This window comes from Mastigoproctus giganteus, chromosome 2, assembly GCF_048544385.1.
Source record: "Mastigoproctus giganteus isolate SK-2022 chromosome 2, ASM4854438v1, whole genome shotgun sequence".
Lineage (NCBI taxonomy): Eukaryota > Metazoa > Arthropoda > Arachnida > Uropygi > Thelyphonidae > Mastigoproctus > Mastigoproctus giganteus.
The window spans coordinates 165,958,828-165,973,344 of NC_143576.1; the positions used below are offsets into that span (position 1 = coordinate 165,958,828).

The window sequence follows — 14,517 nt, forward strand, 5'->3', positions numbered from 1 at the left end:
TGATTCATCTCTAAACAGTACATCTATGAGACTCACTGTCTCATAGATGTACTATTTATGCTGCCTGCCTCTTCTACATATATTTCCATGGGCACTGTTCTTCTGAATTGGCTTCTATAATTTCCGCTCTCTTTGTGCCACCACCAGCCAGCATCCATTTACTGTCCAACTTCAAACTCACAGAACCAACTTTTCATCTTTCTCATATATTCATTCAACTGTCGTTTTCTGGAACAACCTTCCTTCATACATATTTCCTGAAAATTACAGTCTACAGAAGTTCAAGTCCAACGTTAACAAATATTTTCTTTCGTTTTCTCAACCTCCAACCCAAGCACAGTACTAAGTACTATAGGTTCTAATACCTCTCGTGTTTGGGGTTTACATTAAAAAAAAAAAAAAAACACCAGTTGGCAGGGATAATACATCATAAGCTAAGGCAAAAATACCTTTTGCCTTTAGCCAGCGGGTGGTTGGTTGGTGGAACAGACTTCCATCCCTTGTGGTGGAGGTTGATAGCCTAAATAAGTTTAAGGCTCAGCTGGACAGGTATTTTGAACGAACAGAGGGGTGAAGTGGAAGTGGGTTTTTTTTTTTTTTGGCTGATGCTGCATAAGCTTGCTTTCTTGCATCAAATGCCTCTACTAATGCTAATGCTAATACCGGCTGATCAAAGAAAGTTAACGGCATTATGAGTAAGAGCCTCAGACTGTACACAAGGTCTACTCATTGACTGCACCGGGCCTGTGTTTTTGTTGTTGTTATTTGGTTTTTAGGAGCATTAGCAACTAAGGCCATATTGCTCCGGGGATATGCGGTGGTCAAAGGCTCGAACCCCGGTCTAATGAAGAAGTGTGTGCTAAGTACTGCTGCTCCTGCCCACCTGGCTGCTGAGGCGCCTCCGGGCTTGTGCCTTCAGAACAGACAAGATGATCCTGCAAAACAGACCAGACATAACCGTCACTGACATACAAGAAGCATATGACTACCTATTAAAACAGGAAAAAAAGATATGTGGCATAGGGAAGAAATAATGTCCATCCTGATGTTGCCAACCGCCGGAATGGTGAACTCAAGCCTCCATAAGAAACCAGCAACAATTGTCCTCCCATAGAATAGTTACATGGGATTCCAGAAAGCCAAGGACACCTGTAAGACAGTTCCTCAACCAACAGTAACAATAATAATAGTAGTCGGACACAGCCAACCACTCCGTGCACTTGGTATCATTACTCGTCATAGGGTAAGGGGGGAAAATCTCATATAAAGGAAAAAAAGGGTTTAAATAATAATAATCAAAATCGATGCTGCAACTGAGAATAAACTGCAACAGCTACTTTTCAGATGACCAAACAGTTCAGCACTGACATCAGGTTGCAATTTGGCCTAGACCAGCAGGATTAAGGTATGAGCTAGGAGGGCTCTTGCCCGGGGGAACTATTCTTTATGGGGTGCCAAAAACAGAAGAATAATGAGGGAAATATATAACTTTAGTAAAGGGCATCAAAAAATCATTCTGCACACGGCACGAAAATATCTTGGTCCAGCACTGGCCTATTCAAATGAAAGACTACAAGACCATTGGATTGTATCAAGGACATCCAGTTGGACGAAACTACCAGCTAAAGAACGGTGAAGAGAATGAAGCCATGACTGAGGAAGCAACATACATATATCTGAGAATGATGCATGTCGACCAGTAAGAACACAAGGAGATAGAGTCCAACTGAAATCAATGCTGAATGGTAGGAACATGGTTATGGCCTTAAACACTTATGCAGTCTCAGTACTAATTTCGTCCTAGGGGACCAAAGATTGGACTAACAAAAAGGATGGAGGATGTTATCAGATCGAGCAAGATAATAATGACGAAAAGAAATCAACATCACCAGAAGTTGCCCATCGAGGCACTAACCATAGCCCATAAAGATGAAGAGGGGGATTGATTGACTTAATTGAAAAAGAGAAGAATACAATTAAGAACCAGCGTGATTACCTCCATGAAAACAGCACACCAATCTACCAAACCATAAGAAATAGAGACAAGTGGCATATCACCCTCAACAAGAGCCCACACTCACACAGACAGAATAAACAAAAAGAAATATGGGCAACACTTCAAGGACCACCATCAAGACATTGAAAAAATCACAAGTTACGGTTAAATTTGTGTCTGCAATTCTGCCCAGACACAATAGGAGTGAGATGAGAGCCTTGTCAATCAATTTGGCCCAAGAGAGATTTTGCAAGGCTCGTAGGTTAGAAAATTTCTCAGTGTGGTCTGTGCTTGTTAACAGGAGACACTGCTTCTACAAGGATGGGATACACTTAAATAGAAAGGTTGCAAGGATGTTTGCTGATGCTATAGAGACAGTGATACGTGGGTCAGAAAATTGGTAAATTGGGGGGATTCATAGAAAATTAGATTAACAGTAGCCACAGGCAGAGTTAAAAGTGATTCTTGCTCTGCTTCTACTGGAAAAAGCAGCAGCCTGGAAAGTAAAGTGATAAGGATTTCAAGGACTGTTGAGAGTCATCATGGAAGAAGTAAATGGATGAGTTGTGTTAGAGTGACTAAGAGTAAGAACAGGAGCATGCAAACTTACAGACACACCAATGCTTTGAGTATAATAAATAATTTGATGAATTTGAAGTGCTGATCAAGACATCAAATGCAAATATTGTTGGGATATCAGAGATGTGGTGTCACACAGATATAACTAATAAAGAATTGGAATTTGGGGAGAAAAATGTGCACAGAAGTAATATACATGATAAGAAAGCAGGTGGGATTATGTTCTTAGTTAAGAAACAAAACCTAAGGAAGTGCATCCAGTTGACATGGATGGATAGTGCAATACTGAGTGAGTTTGGTACGTCATAAGCACTAGGAAAGCAAAAATGAGTGTAGGAGTGTGTTACAGACCTAATGGCTCTAATGAGCAAAGAACAATTGTACAGAGAAATAGAGTGGGCCAGTACATCAGAATGTCTTATAATGGATGATTTTCACTTCCTAGATATTAAATAGAACTTGTGGCTTCGTCACTTGCACAACAGCAAGAATTTTGTGAATTTATTAGATTGTTTTCTACAGCAGCATGTTCGAGAGGCAACAAGAGAGGGTAATACTCTCAATTCTGATAATCAGCAGAGATTATTCCTGCATTAAGAATCTACAGATAAATAAACTACTAAGTGACAGTGATCACAGTGTACTGATGTGGGATTTACTCAGATGTAACTACCATCAGGGGTAAATGGAAGGGTTTTAGCTTTCATAAATGTGATTAGTATTATCATTAGTAGAGGCATTTGATGCAAGAAAGCAAGCTTATGCAGCATCAGCCAAAAAAATAATAAATAAATAAATAAAAAATAACCACTTCCACTTCACCCCTCTGTTCGTTCGAAATACCTGTCCAGCTGAGCCTTAAACTTATTTAGGCTATCAACTTCCACAACAAGGGATGGATGTTAATTCCACCCGCTGGCTAAAGACAAATTTCATCACTTCTATCCTACATCCGTCTTTTCTCAATTTGAATTTATGCCCTCTCAGGTGATTATTCTGAGCATGAGGAAGAATCCCATCGGCATCGAGCATGCTCAAACCATTCAAGGCTTTATACACCTCTATCAGATCACCTCGCCGGTGCCTAGTCTCCAGACACTGTAATTTGCAAAACTTAAGCCTTTCTTCGTAAGAGCACCCCTTTGTTCCAGTCACTAATCTTGTTGCCCTTCTCTGTACTCGTTCCAGCATCTCTACATCCTTCTCGAAATGAGGCATATAGACCTGTAAACAGTACTCTAGGTGTGGTCTGACCATTGCCTTATACAAGGGAATAATCACTTCCTTATCCCTGCTAGAAAAATTCCTATATATCATCGACAATACACCATGAGCTACTCTTGGTGCCCGTCTGCACTGCTCAGAAAACTTCATATCTGCCTGCACAACCACCCACAGGTCCCTTTCATTCTCTACCACTGTCAGTGTAGTACCTCAGAGTTGATACGTTGCTCTGGGGTTGCTGTTTCCCATATGTAGTACTTTACATTTGTCAATGTTAAACTTCATTTGCCACCTCGAAGTCCATCTGCTCAACCTTTCCTGATCCTGTTGCGGTAGCATAGCGTCAGTAGTGTCCTTCAAAACACTGCCAACCTTCGTATCGTCGGCAAACTTGGACATTAAGCTTGATATACCATCATCAATATCATTTATAAATACAGAAAACAATAATGGACCCAACACTGAGCCCTGAGGGACTCCACTAATAACATTAGTCCAAGATGAACAATGTCCACTGATTACCACTCTCTGTCTTCTCCCCTCAACCACCCCTTTATCCACAGCAGCAATTTTCCTCTAATGCCACACTGCTCCAATTTGTGCAGCAGTCTTCCATGTGCAACAGTATCAAAAGCCTTTCCAAGATCCAAGTGTATAATATCAAAGTTATTCCCTGCATCTAGTACTTTTGTGACTGCATCACAGTATCAATCAAATTGGTCAAACAAGACTTCTCCTTAACAAAACCATGCTGTGTCCAAGCTATAACTGAAGTATTGTCTAGATGATCCTGCAGTGCTTCTTTAACCAGTGCCTCCATTAATTTTCCTGGAACAGAAGTTAAGCTCACAGGTCTATAATTACTTGTGTCAGCCTTTGATCCTCCTTTGTGAATTGGGGTCACATTTGCACATTTCCAGTCTATGGGTACCTCCCCTGAGTCCGAGGAAGCTCTCATAATTATGGCTAAGGGTTTTCTTACTTCCTTTGCTGCCTCCTTTAATATAACTGGATAGATCCCATCCAGCCCAGGTGCCTTTCTTGTGTTTATCTTCAACAGTTTCTCCTCCACTTTACTCCCAGTTATTTCAAGATTCTGTAGCTTACTGCTAGAGTTGAATACACCTCTGGCATTCCCCTTGCTGAATAACTCCTCATGTGTGAATGTCGATGCAAAATATTCATTTAGTTTGTTAGCTACCTGAGCAGGATCATCAATAGTTGACCTACAGAAATCAAGTGGACCAATCTGATTCATACCCTTCCTTCTAGAGTTTACATAAGTAAAGAACTCTTTGCTGTTTTTCTTTGCATCCCTTGCCAAAGATTTCTCGTAATCTGCCTTTGCCTGCCTAACCTCCTTTGTAACTTGGTTACAAATCAACTTGTATCTATCGTAGGCTTCTGTGTCACATGTTAATTTATATGTATCCCATGCATTTTTTCTTCTCTGTCATATGTCTCATTAGTTCATCTGACATCCATTTCGGCCTAAACCTTGAACAACATTTCTTAGCTGGTATGTAAAGCCTAGTTGTCTCCAAGATAAGTTCTTTGAATGCTTCCCATTGTGAATTTGCTGTAGGTAACATCTTCAGTTGGTCCCACTGTATAGAATTTAAATACTGTCTCAGACCTTCGTAGTCACCTTTAAGAAAGCAATAACCTTCCCTTTACCCCTGATGGTAGTTACCTCTTTGAGTAAATCCTGCTTCAGCACACTGTGATCACTGCCACCTAGTGGTTCCTTTATCTGCAGATTATTAATGCATGAAGAATCACTACTGATAATCAATTCAAGAGTATTACTCTCTCTAGTTGCCTCCTGAACATGCTGATGTAGAAAACAATCATCCAATAAATCCACACATGCCTTGCTAGTGTGTGAGTGACCAACCCACAAATTCTAGTCAATATCTGGGAAATTAAAATCCCCCATTACAAGACTCTCTGATGTACTGGCCCACTCTATTTCCCTGTACAGTTTCTTATTATACTCATCAGAGTCATTAGGCCTATAGCACACTCCTACTCTCAATTTTGATCTCCAAATGCTTATGTCACGCCAACCTGACTCGACACTGCACTGTCCAGGAATGTCGACTGGCTTCACTTCCTTGGATTTTATGTGTTTCTTAACTAACAGCATAACCCCTTCTCCCTTCCTATCCTTTCTGTAGACGTTGTACTCCCAAAATTCCAGTTCTGCATTCCTTATATCTGTGTGACCACACGTCTCTGATATCCCAACAATATCCACCTTTGATGCTTTGAGCAATACCTCAAATTCATCAAATTTATTTACCAAACTCCTAGCATTCGTGTACACTCAAGGACACATGCACCTGTTTCTATTCTTAGCTACCCTAACACAACCCATGTGTTTACTTGTACTGCAATGACTCCCAGCCGTCTCTGAAATATCCTGCATCTTGGTTTTTCAGGCTTCTGCTCATTCTAATAGAAGCAATGCAAGAAACACTTTCACCTCGCCAGTGGCTACTATTAATCTATTAGTCTTTGTATCCCCCCAAGCTAGCAGTTTTCCTACCCACCTAACACTGCCTCGATAGCATCAGCAAATATTCTTGCACCCTTTCTATTTAAGTGTATCCCATCCCTATAGAAGCAGTCTCTTCTGTTAACAAGTACAGTCCAGGCTGAAAAAAATTCTACTCCTTAAGCCTTGCACAACCTTTCCAGGGCCGAATTGATCGACAAGGTTCTCATCATATACTCCCTCCTATCGTGTCTGGGCAGAATTGCAGACACTTTCAAATTCAACCCTAATTCAAGGCTCTTTTTCAACAGTGACCTGTACTTATTAAGTAATTCTGCCAGTCTCCTACTCTTGATATCATTAGTGCCAACGTGTACAACTATATCACCTTTTGTGCCCTTAAAAGATGATATCTGCTCTACAACGTCATCAACCTTTGCTCCTGGCAGACATGCACCTATCCTTTATGCAAAGCATGTTCCCCGTTTCCCTGACAATAGAGTCACCAGCAACTACTAGTTCCTGTGGGGACCAGCGCATTCTGCCTTGGGGGTTGCCGCTGTATTGCATGATGAACAAGTGCAAGCTCTGTGGGCAGTTCTTGAATTATTAAGCGACTCTAGCCAGAGGTGGTGGCGAAAGTGTCGGGACTAGTCAATTTCAGCAAGGCAAATTGATCTGTCATGCTCTGCAAGGCAGTCTTGAAGGTGTCTCGAGGTCTCCCCTATGTAGCAGCTGTTACAACGTTTGCAGGTTATGCAGTATACTACACCGATGCAAAAGAGAGGGGCAACCAGAGTCTTCACATTGGAAACCAGAGAATGCAAGTTTCTACAAGGTAGCTGCATTTTATGTTGTATTCTTGAAGGATTTTTAAAATCTGGCCCAACATGCTCGGATATTAGGGAATTTAGGTGGTTTGTACATTGTCATGAGTTGAAGGCAGTCTCAGGTGGATCATGAGCTCCTGTACTTGCAATAAGCATTTGTCCGATATGTGGGTTGGATCATATGACCAAGTCTGTCCTCACTCTGGAAATTTCGTTGCACCCAGCTTCATCTGTGCTGGAGTGGCTCCAAGCCCAGGAGAACAGGATGTGGGCGGTGCTGTTGAGATAGCTTGGGGTTTGGCTAGATCTGTAGTTGGTGAACTGACCACACCACATTGGCTTGCAGTATACTGAGGTTTCCAGGTGTGGGCCCATGCATTTTACCAGGACATCCAATAATGGAAAGGATCCATCCACTTCTAACTCTAAAGTGAACTGGACAAACACTGACAAGGGATTGAGGTACTCCAAGTAATGTTTCAGAACCAGGTACGACGACGGTGAAGATGTCATCGACATATCTGCACCATGTTGTAATAGGTACAGATGGGTTCACTTTAGAGTTAGAAGTCCAGGAGCATTATCTAATAGAAGCAAAATCTTGAAAGGAAAGTCGTTGCCCCCTCCTATCCCAAATCTTCACCTGGCTGAGCCCTACCACTCTAAATACTTTTGTTGCTCTTAATGCCCCCCCCCCTATGGAGCATGGATTGCTCCTGCTGGGGTGCTCCTTCTGTTCCCTATCCTTCTGATTTCTGGTGGAGGCTTCCTATCATCCAAAACACTTGAAATGTCACTCCCGTTCTCCTATCCAACAAAAAACACTTTTTCAAGGTCCTTCTGGTAAGTTCAGGTGAAGCCAGGGTTTTCCCAGCCAAAGAATTTGATCCTACTACCTAGCCCACCTCCCCACACCTGGTACACTAACTGGTGGTAGGTGGTATTCCCTGCACTTCTAGGCGAAGTAGCCAGATGAACGACACAGCCATATCATGCACACTATCTGGCCTTTACAGGGTACAGTATTGAACACAACAGATCGTGGAGTTGTAGGAAACCACCGGTACTGCATGACCATAAACACAGCAAAGAAAGCGAAGTTGATTCCTTCTGCTGGCACAGTGATGGCATCAAATTTTTGGGATGCTGACAGTGTGGCTAATAGATTACCTTCAGACTAGGCAGTCACAAGTGCATATTACATACACCTTGTGAGGTGTTTCTATGAAAACAAAAACAAACACCAAAAAAACTAGGCAAAGGAATCTTGTTACACAAGAACAACGCACCTGCTCACAAGTCTGTCACTGACATGGCTGCACTGCATGAGCACAGCTTGAAAATCTTGGCCCAATCCACTATATTTTCCAGATCTAGTACTACAGACTTTCACCAACTGACAATGATTTCAATGCAGCTGTGGATGCATTCCTCGAAGACAAAGAGAAAACTTTTTTCTCAGCTGTAACCAACACATTGCAGCATTAGTAGTAAAGGAATATTAACTCCAAAGGAGACTATGTTGAAAAGTAATATGTTACCAGACTTCTCAAATAAGCCCTTCATATTCAGGCCACCGTCCTGAATAAGGTAAATGTTGGAAGTGATCACAGAATGGTAAGATGTACACTTGATATAAATGTAGGAAAGGAAAAAACTGACTCGAGTAAATAATACAAAGGTCTTTGAGATAACAGAGGAGGAGAAAAAGCAGTATGTACTGGAACTTAAGAACAAATTTGAGATTCTGCAGACTGCTCAGGACCAAGATATCGACGAGGAATATTACAACTTTCTGAAAGTGATAAAGCCCAAGAAACCTATAAGGAAACAGAAATCCAAAGAAGAAAAAATTAGTCAAGAAACACTTGTCATGATGAACCGAAGACGACAAATGAGGAGCAAGAAAAACACTGACAGGAAGAAAATTGAGTATACTGAGTTATGCAAAGCCATTAGAAAGAGACTCAGAGAGGACATAAGAAGATTTAACACAAGAAAAGTAGAACAAGCATTAAGGGAAAACAAAGGATTTAAATCAGCAGCCATGAGCAGTAATACAGAAAGACAAATGATACTGAAACTGAGGAATAGCGATGGTGTACTTATAAACAGCAGAGAAGGCATAATTCAAATAGCAGAAGACTACTATAGAGAATTATACAAGGAGAAGGGGAATGATGCCAGCAATGGGGAAGATGGATTGCAAAGTAGCAACATATACGACATACCCGATATTCTTCCTGATGAGGTAGAACATGCATTGAAGAAAATGAAGAATCAGAAAGGCCCGGGGGAAGATGATGTTACTGTAGAGTTGTAAAAATTGGGAGGAAGAGACATAACACAAAAACTGGCAAGGCTCTTCACAAAGTGCATTAGAAAAGGTATAATGCCTAAGCAGTGGAATAATGCAATCATAGTTTTGCTGCATAAGAAAGCAGATAAATCAGAAATTGGAAATTATAGACCAATTAGCTTGCTATCCCACATCTACAAGTTGTTCACAAGGGTCATTACTAACAGATTAGAAAGAATACTTGATGAGAATCAACCGAAAGAGCAAGCTGGCTTTAGGACAGGATTCTCAACTTCGGATCACTTTCACGTAATATCACAGCTAATGGAGAAAGCAAATGAATACAAAACACCATTATGCCTGGCATTTGTGGATTATGAAAAGGCATTTGACTCCATACAGCATAAGGCAATGTTTCGGGCACTGGAAAGACAAGGCATAGATATTCCATATATTATGATTTTGAAGAAAATATATGCTACCTCCTTTATTAGACTAGACAAAGACAGTAGCAAATTTAAAATCGAGAAAGGAGTTCGACAAGGAGACACAATATCTCCGTAGCTGTTTACTGCTGCCCTTGAGGAAGCTTTCAAAAGATTAGACTGGTCGCAGAAAGGAGTCAATGTGAACGGAGAGTACCTAAACCATTTACGATTTGCAGATGACATTGTGGTCATAAGCCACGATCCCAAAGAATTAGAGGAAAATCTTAATCAGTTATGCACAGTTAGTAAGGATTTTGGACTAAAGATGAATATGGCTAAAACAAAAGTAATGATGAACAAGTATGCCACGGAAAGGGAAATAATGATTGAAGGAGCAGTAATTGAAAAGGTGGAGTCATATACTTATCTGGGACAAGTTATTAGCTGTAATAATGATAAATGGCTGGAAGTCAAGAGAAGAATAAATTTTGGATGGATAGCATTCAGGAAATATAGTCACATACTGAAGAGCAATATCCCAGTTCGTCTGAAACTGTAAAATAATGAATCAATGTATACTCCCCACCATGACTTATGGAAGTGAAACTTGGGCACTCACCAAAAGAATGGAAGAGAAGCTGAGAACTACACAGCAAAGAATGGAACGAATTATATTGGGAATCAGACTGTTAGATAAGAAGAGAAACACATGGATTAGGCAGCAAACTCAAGTAAAGGACATTCCTATCAAAACTAAAGAACTAAAATGGTCTTGGGCAGGACACATAGCTCGAAGACATGATGACAGATGGATTAAGAAAATAACAGAATGGTACCCAAGAGGAGCTAGAAGAAAACCTGGAAAACTTCATGAGTTTTTGGGTAGTAAATGGATGGCCAGTGCTCAAAACAGAAGGAACTGGAAAGTTGCTGGAGAGGCCTTCATCCTGCAGTGGATTGAAAATGGCTGATGATGATGATGATGATTCAGGCCACAAACCTTTCAAATGCCCCTGATATGTACATGTTGCTTACAGTATATTCTGTTCCTTTATTTATAATTGATTTTTATCACTATATCTATATTCTGTTCATTTTTATTTTTATGTATGTGTTTTTATTGCCTTTATGTTATAAGTTTAACTTATTTTTATTTTACCAGGATATTTTAATAACAGTTTTTATTTCTTTCATTTCGTCAATTTTTACAAAATTTATTTTGTAGTACTCTGATATTTGGATGCAAAATTTTATTACACCAATTACATTGTATACATGAGGGGAGAAGGAATATGTATAAGCACATAGACTATAAAAAAACAAACAAACCTGGGGCTCACATCTGCTGAGTATGAGCTTGGCACACCCATGGTCCTGAGTTGGATATTATCATTCTTCTCTCTCTCTCTCTCTCTCTCTCTCTCTCTCTCTCTCTCTCTCTCTCTCTCTCTCAGGGTAATTCAGAAATTTTTCTTTATTTTGGCTGGTGCAGCATAAGCCTCAGGCTTCCTTGCACCATATGGCTAGTAATAATAATAAAACACAAAAACCAGTAAACGAAGTTGTCAGTGTATGACAAAACATGGAGAAAACAAAAATGAGAGTGGGGTTAGTTTTAAGTCAAATGATTGTCACAATTATACAGACAAATTGATTGGGCCAGCAAATCAGAATGTGCTTTTATGGGGAATTTTAACTTTAAAGATAATGACGAAAACACAAGGGTTTGTAGCTCCTTCAGTAGTAGAAAAACATTGCTGTATTTGCTAGATTTCTTTATGGTTAGTTTGTTATTTGGTTTTTAGGAGCCATATTGCTATGGGGATATGGGTGGTCATTCTCTGACCTTTCTGCACCCTCTATATTTGGCGGTCGCAGGCTCAAACCCCGGTCTAATTTCTTTATGGCATGATTAATTAAAAACATCTCTATTAAATGACATCTCTATTAATTGATATGCACTGTTTCTTTTAAAGTGCTGGCCATAATGGCATGACTTATAAGAATGATTGTCTTACACCCACCTCCTTTATAAGGATGATTGTCATTAGAGCCTCTTTAAATGCAAAGTCACTGGACATCAGGAAATTATAATAAAGCTAGTGCTACCCTATTTTTGACTAATAATCAGCAAACTTTCTTTAATTTTTCAAAAAAAAAAAAAATAGCATTCTTTATTAGATAGATGAGAACTTCAAACTGAAATGTTACAATTTTATAAAACAGAGCTGCATTTACGAAAAAAAATTTAACTTAAAATCCTGCTCTTTTATTACATATAAGCTTAATCCTTTACTTATAAAATGATCACTAATTATCCTTTTTATTACAAATAACATTAAGTTGGAAATAGCTTTTTGAATTTCCCAACACATGTTAAATTATTTCACTGAGAATTCTTTTCTTCATCTTTCTCTCCCCCTCCACACTCATCATCTTTTGTGTGAATCACCAGTAGTGACTCACAATGTACATATTACAATTTTCAAAACTGTGCAGTATGTGTTAGATGGAGCCAGTGGCAAAACTATATTCTAGGCTTCCCTGCAAGATTTCATAATAGCCCTCATGTGCCCTTACACAACCATAACAAACAAGCCTTTGGGCCCTCCACAGTGGTTGGACCTGGTGGTGCAGTAGTTTCACCACTGCCCAGAGCTAATGTATTGGTTAATCACAGCATTGATTAGAGAAATTCATGATTAAAGTTTTGAAATAATATATGCTAGCAACAGTGTTATAAGAACAATAACTTGTGCCAAGTAAACACAAATCTATTTCTTTATTATTATTTACTTTTATTTTTTTTCACAATATATATATCTTTTGAAAAAATTACATTATTTCTTTCCTGAGAAGATATTTACTGCTCAGTTGAGATTGTCACACTTAAAAATCGATGCCTACATGGATGTTTCCTCATATTTCTAAAGAGGAAATAATCACAAGGGGACAGATCTGGACCAGACAGGCAATGTGGTTTCACTACTGGAATCAAGAAGTGAGACATCTACAGTCAATTTCCTTCTTCTCTGTTCCTTTAAGATCCCTGTACATTTTTTGAGATCAGCAACACAGGCATCTTCAATGGTTGTTTTTTTGTGGCATGTAGTCAATCAAAATAATTCCATCCATATATATATATATATATATATATATAAAAATAGGTTACCATGATGTTCACACTCTCATTTTGTTTCCAGATCCCAATGACAAATTCAAATTTCATCACAAGTTACAATTCTTGAAAGTAACTCATGTGGGTATGCATGCATGCATAAATTTTTCTCACAAATTTGAGTTCTGCACCATTTCTAAAGAGGTGTACAAAATGTGACCTGACCTTTGACACAAACACTTGGATAAGTACTGACCCCTCAGAAATATTACATTCTCTAACAATAACAGACAATTTAATACTTCTATCTCCTGCTTAACAGTCTTCAATTTATTGTTATCGAATCATTTTTCTCTACAATTGTTCTTAAATATTTACTTTCCTAGGTTTTACTACAGCTGAAACTGACTTAAAACATACAACTTACCTTGTCCTTAAACTCTTATTTTTTTATTATCCTGATATAAATATTATCTGTAGTAATTTATAATTAAAGTATATAACAGTTTTTGTATCTATTTTGCTGCTGGCTTTTAAGTACTATTTCAACCACTCTCTCAGACTGATAATTTGATATCACCTGTTACTGCACAGCTAATACACGTCAGCCCTGGAGGGATAAAAGTAGAATTATACAAAGGGGGGGGGGAATGAGAGGAGAACTCATTGACTATTTGAATGTACAATGTAGAAGTGAATATTTAGCAATTTTGAGATGATCATGGCATGTTAAAATAAAAGAGAATTATTTGATTATAAGGCAGCATCAGTTGAACTTTTTTTTTTCCCTTTCCCAATTGTTAAAAATGAAACCTACAAATAGTCATTTAAAAGTATTTTGGTTTCCTCTCAGCATAATGGTGAAGGACTCCTGTAATATTTATACTACTGAATGGAACTATGCTGAGCTACATACAGTGGTGCAAGAGATTGGCAAAAATCAGAATATTTTATGTAGTCAAAACACTGCTTTGACTATATCACATATACAACAAACAAAGTGGTAACCTGTGATAGAGCTAGTAATATGAAATTATTTTTGTCTACCATCACTACAATGTAACTGCCCAACTTCACCAACATCAGTAACATTTATTAATCCAATCTCACCACTGGATTTCTTCCAATGTCAGGTGAAAGAAATAATAATAAAAAAAAAAGCCACATACTTACCTTAACATTAAATGACAATTAAATATGCTACAATAATTAATATAAAATTCTGAAAATTTCAAATATGTTATTCACTAACATTTACATATATTCTCAATTTTATTAAAAGATACCACCAGATGACTTGCTACAGAAATAACTTATACATTTTAATGAATTTAATATGAATAAACTTTCTTCTTTAATTATAAAATATTAAAAGTAAATATTATTACCTAAATAGCCAACAAGAATCCCTCCCAAACTTCTTGCTGGTCCACTAAGATGACCAGCAGAATTATGTAAAATATGAATGGGAGTAGCATTTTCATGGGAAGACATTCCAAGCTGGAAGATAGAATTTTACTTTTTAATATATTTAGTGATATTC

General features: G+C 38.6%; 1 protein-coding gene across 3 annotated transcripts in view; it reads right to left on the minus strand.

Annotated features, from left to right (window-relative positions):
• The window catches only part of bchs (WD repeat and FYVE domain containing 3 bchs), a 1,877,108-nt gene that overhangs the window by 1,258,331 nt on the left and 604,260 nt on the right, over nt 1-14,517 (minus strand). For all 3 annotated transcript variants that reach the window (XM_090389621.1, XM_090389619.1, XM_090389620.1), the window contains exon 26: nt 14,363-14,474. In XM_090389621.1, coding sequence (XP_090245747.1) covers nt 14,363-14,474 — 112 coding nt within the window. The remainder of the gene's footprint in view (nt 1-14,362; nt 14,475-14,517) is intronic.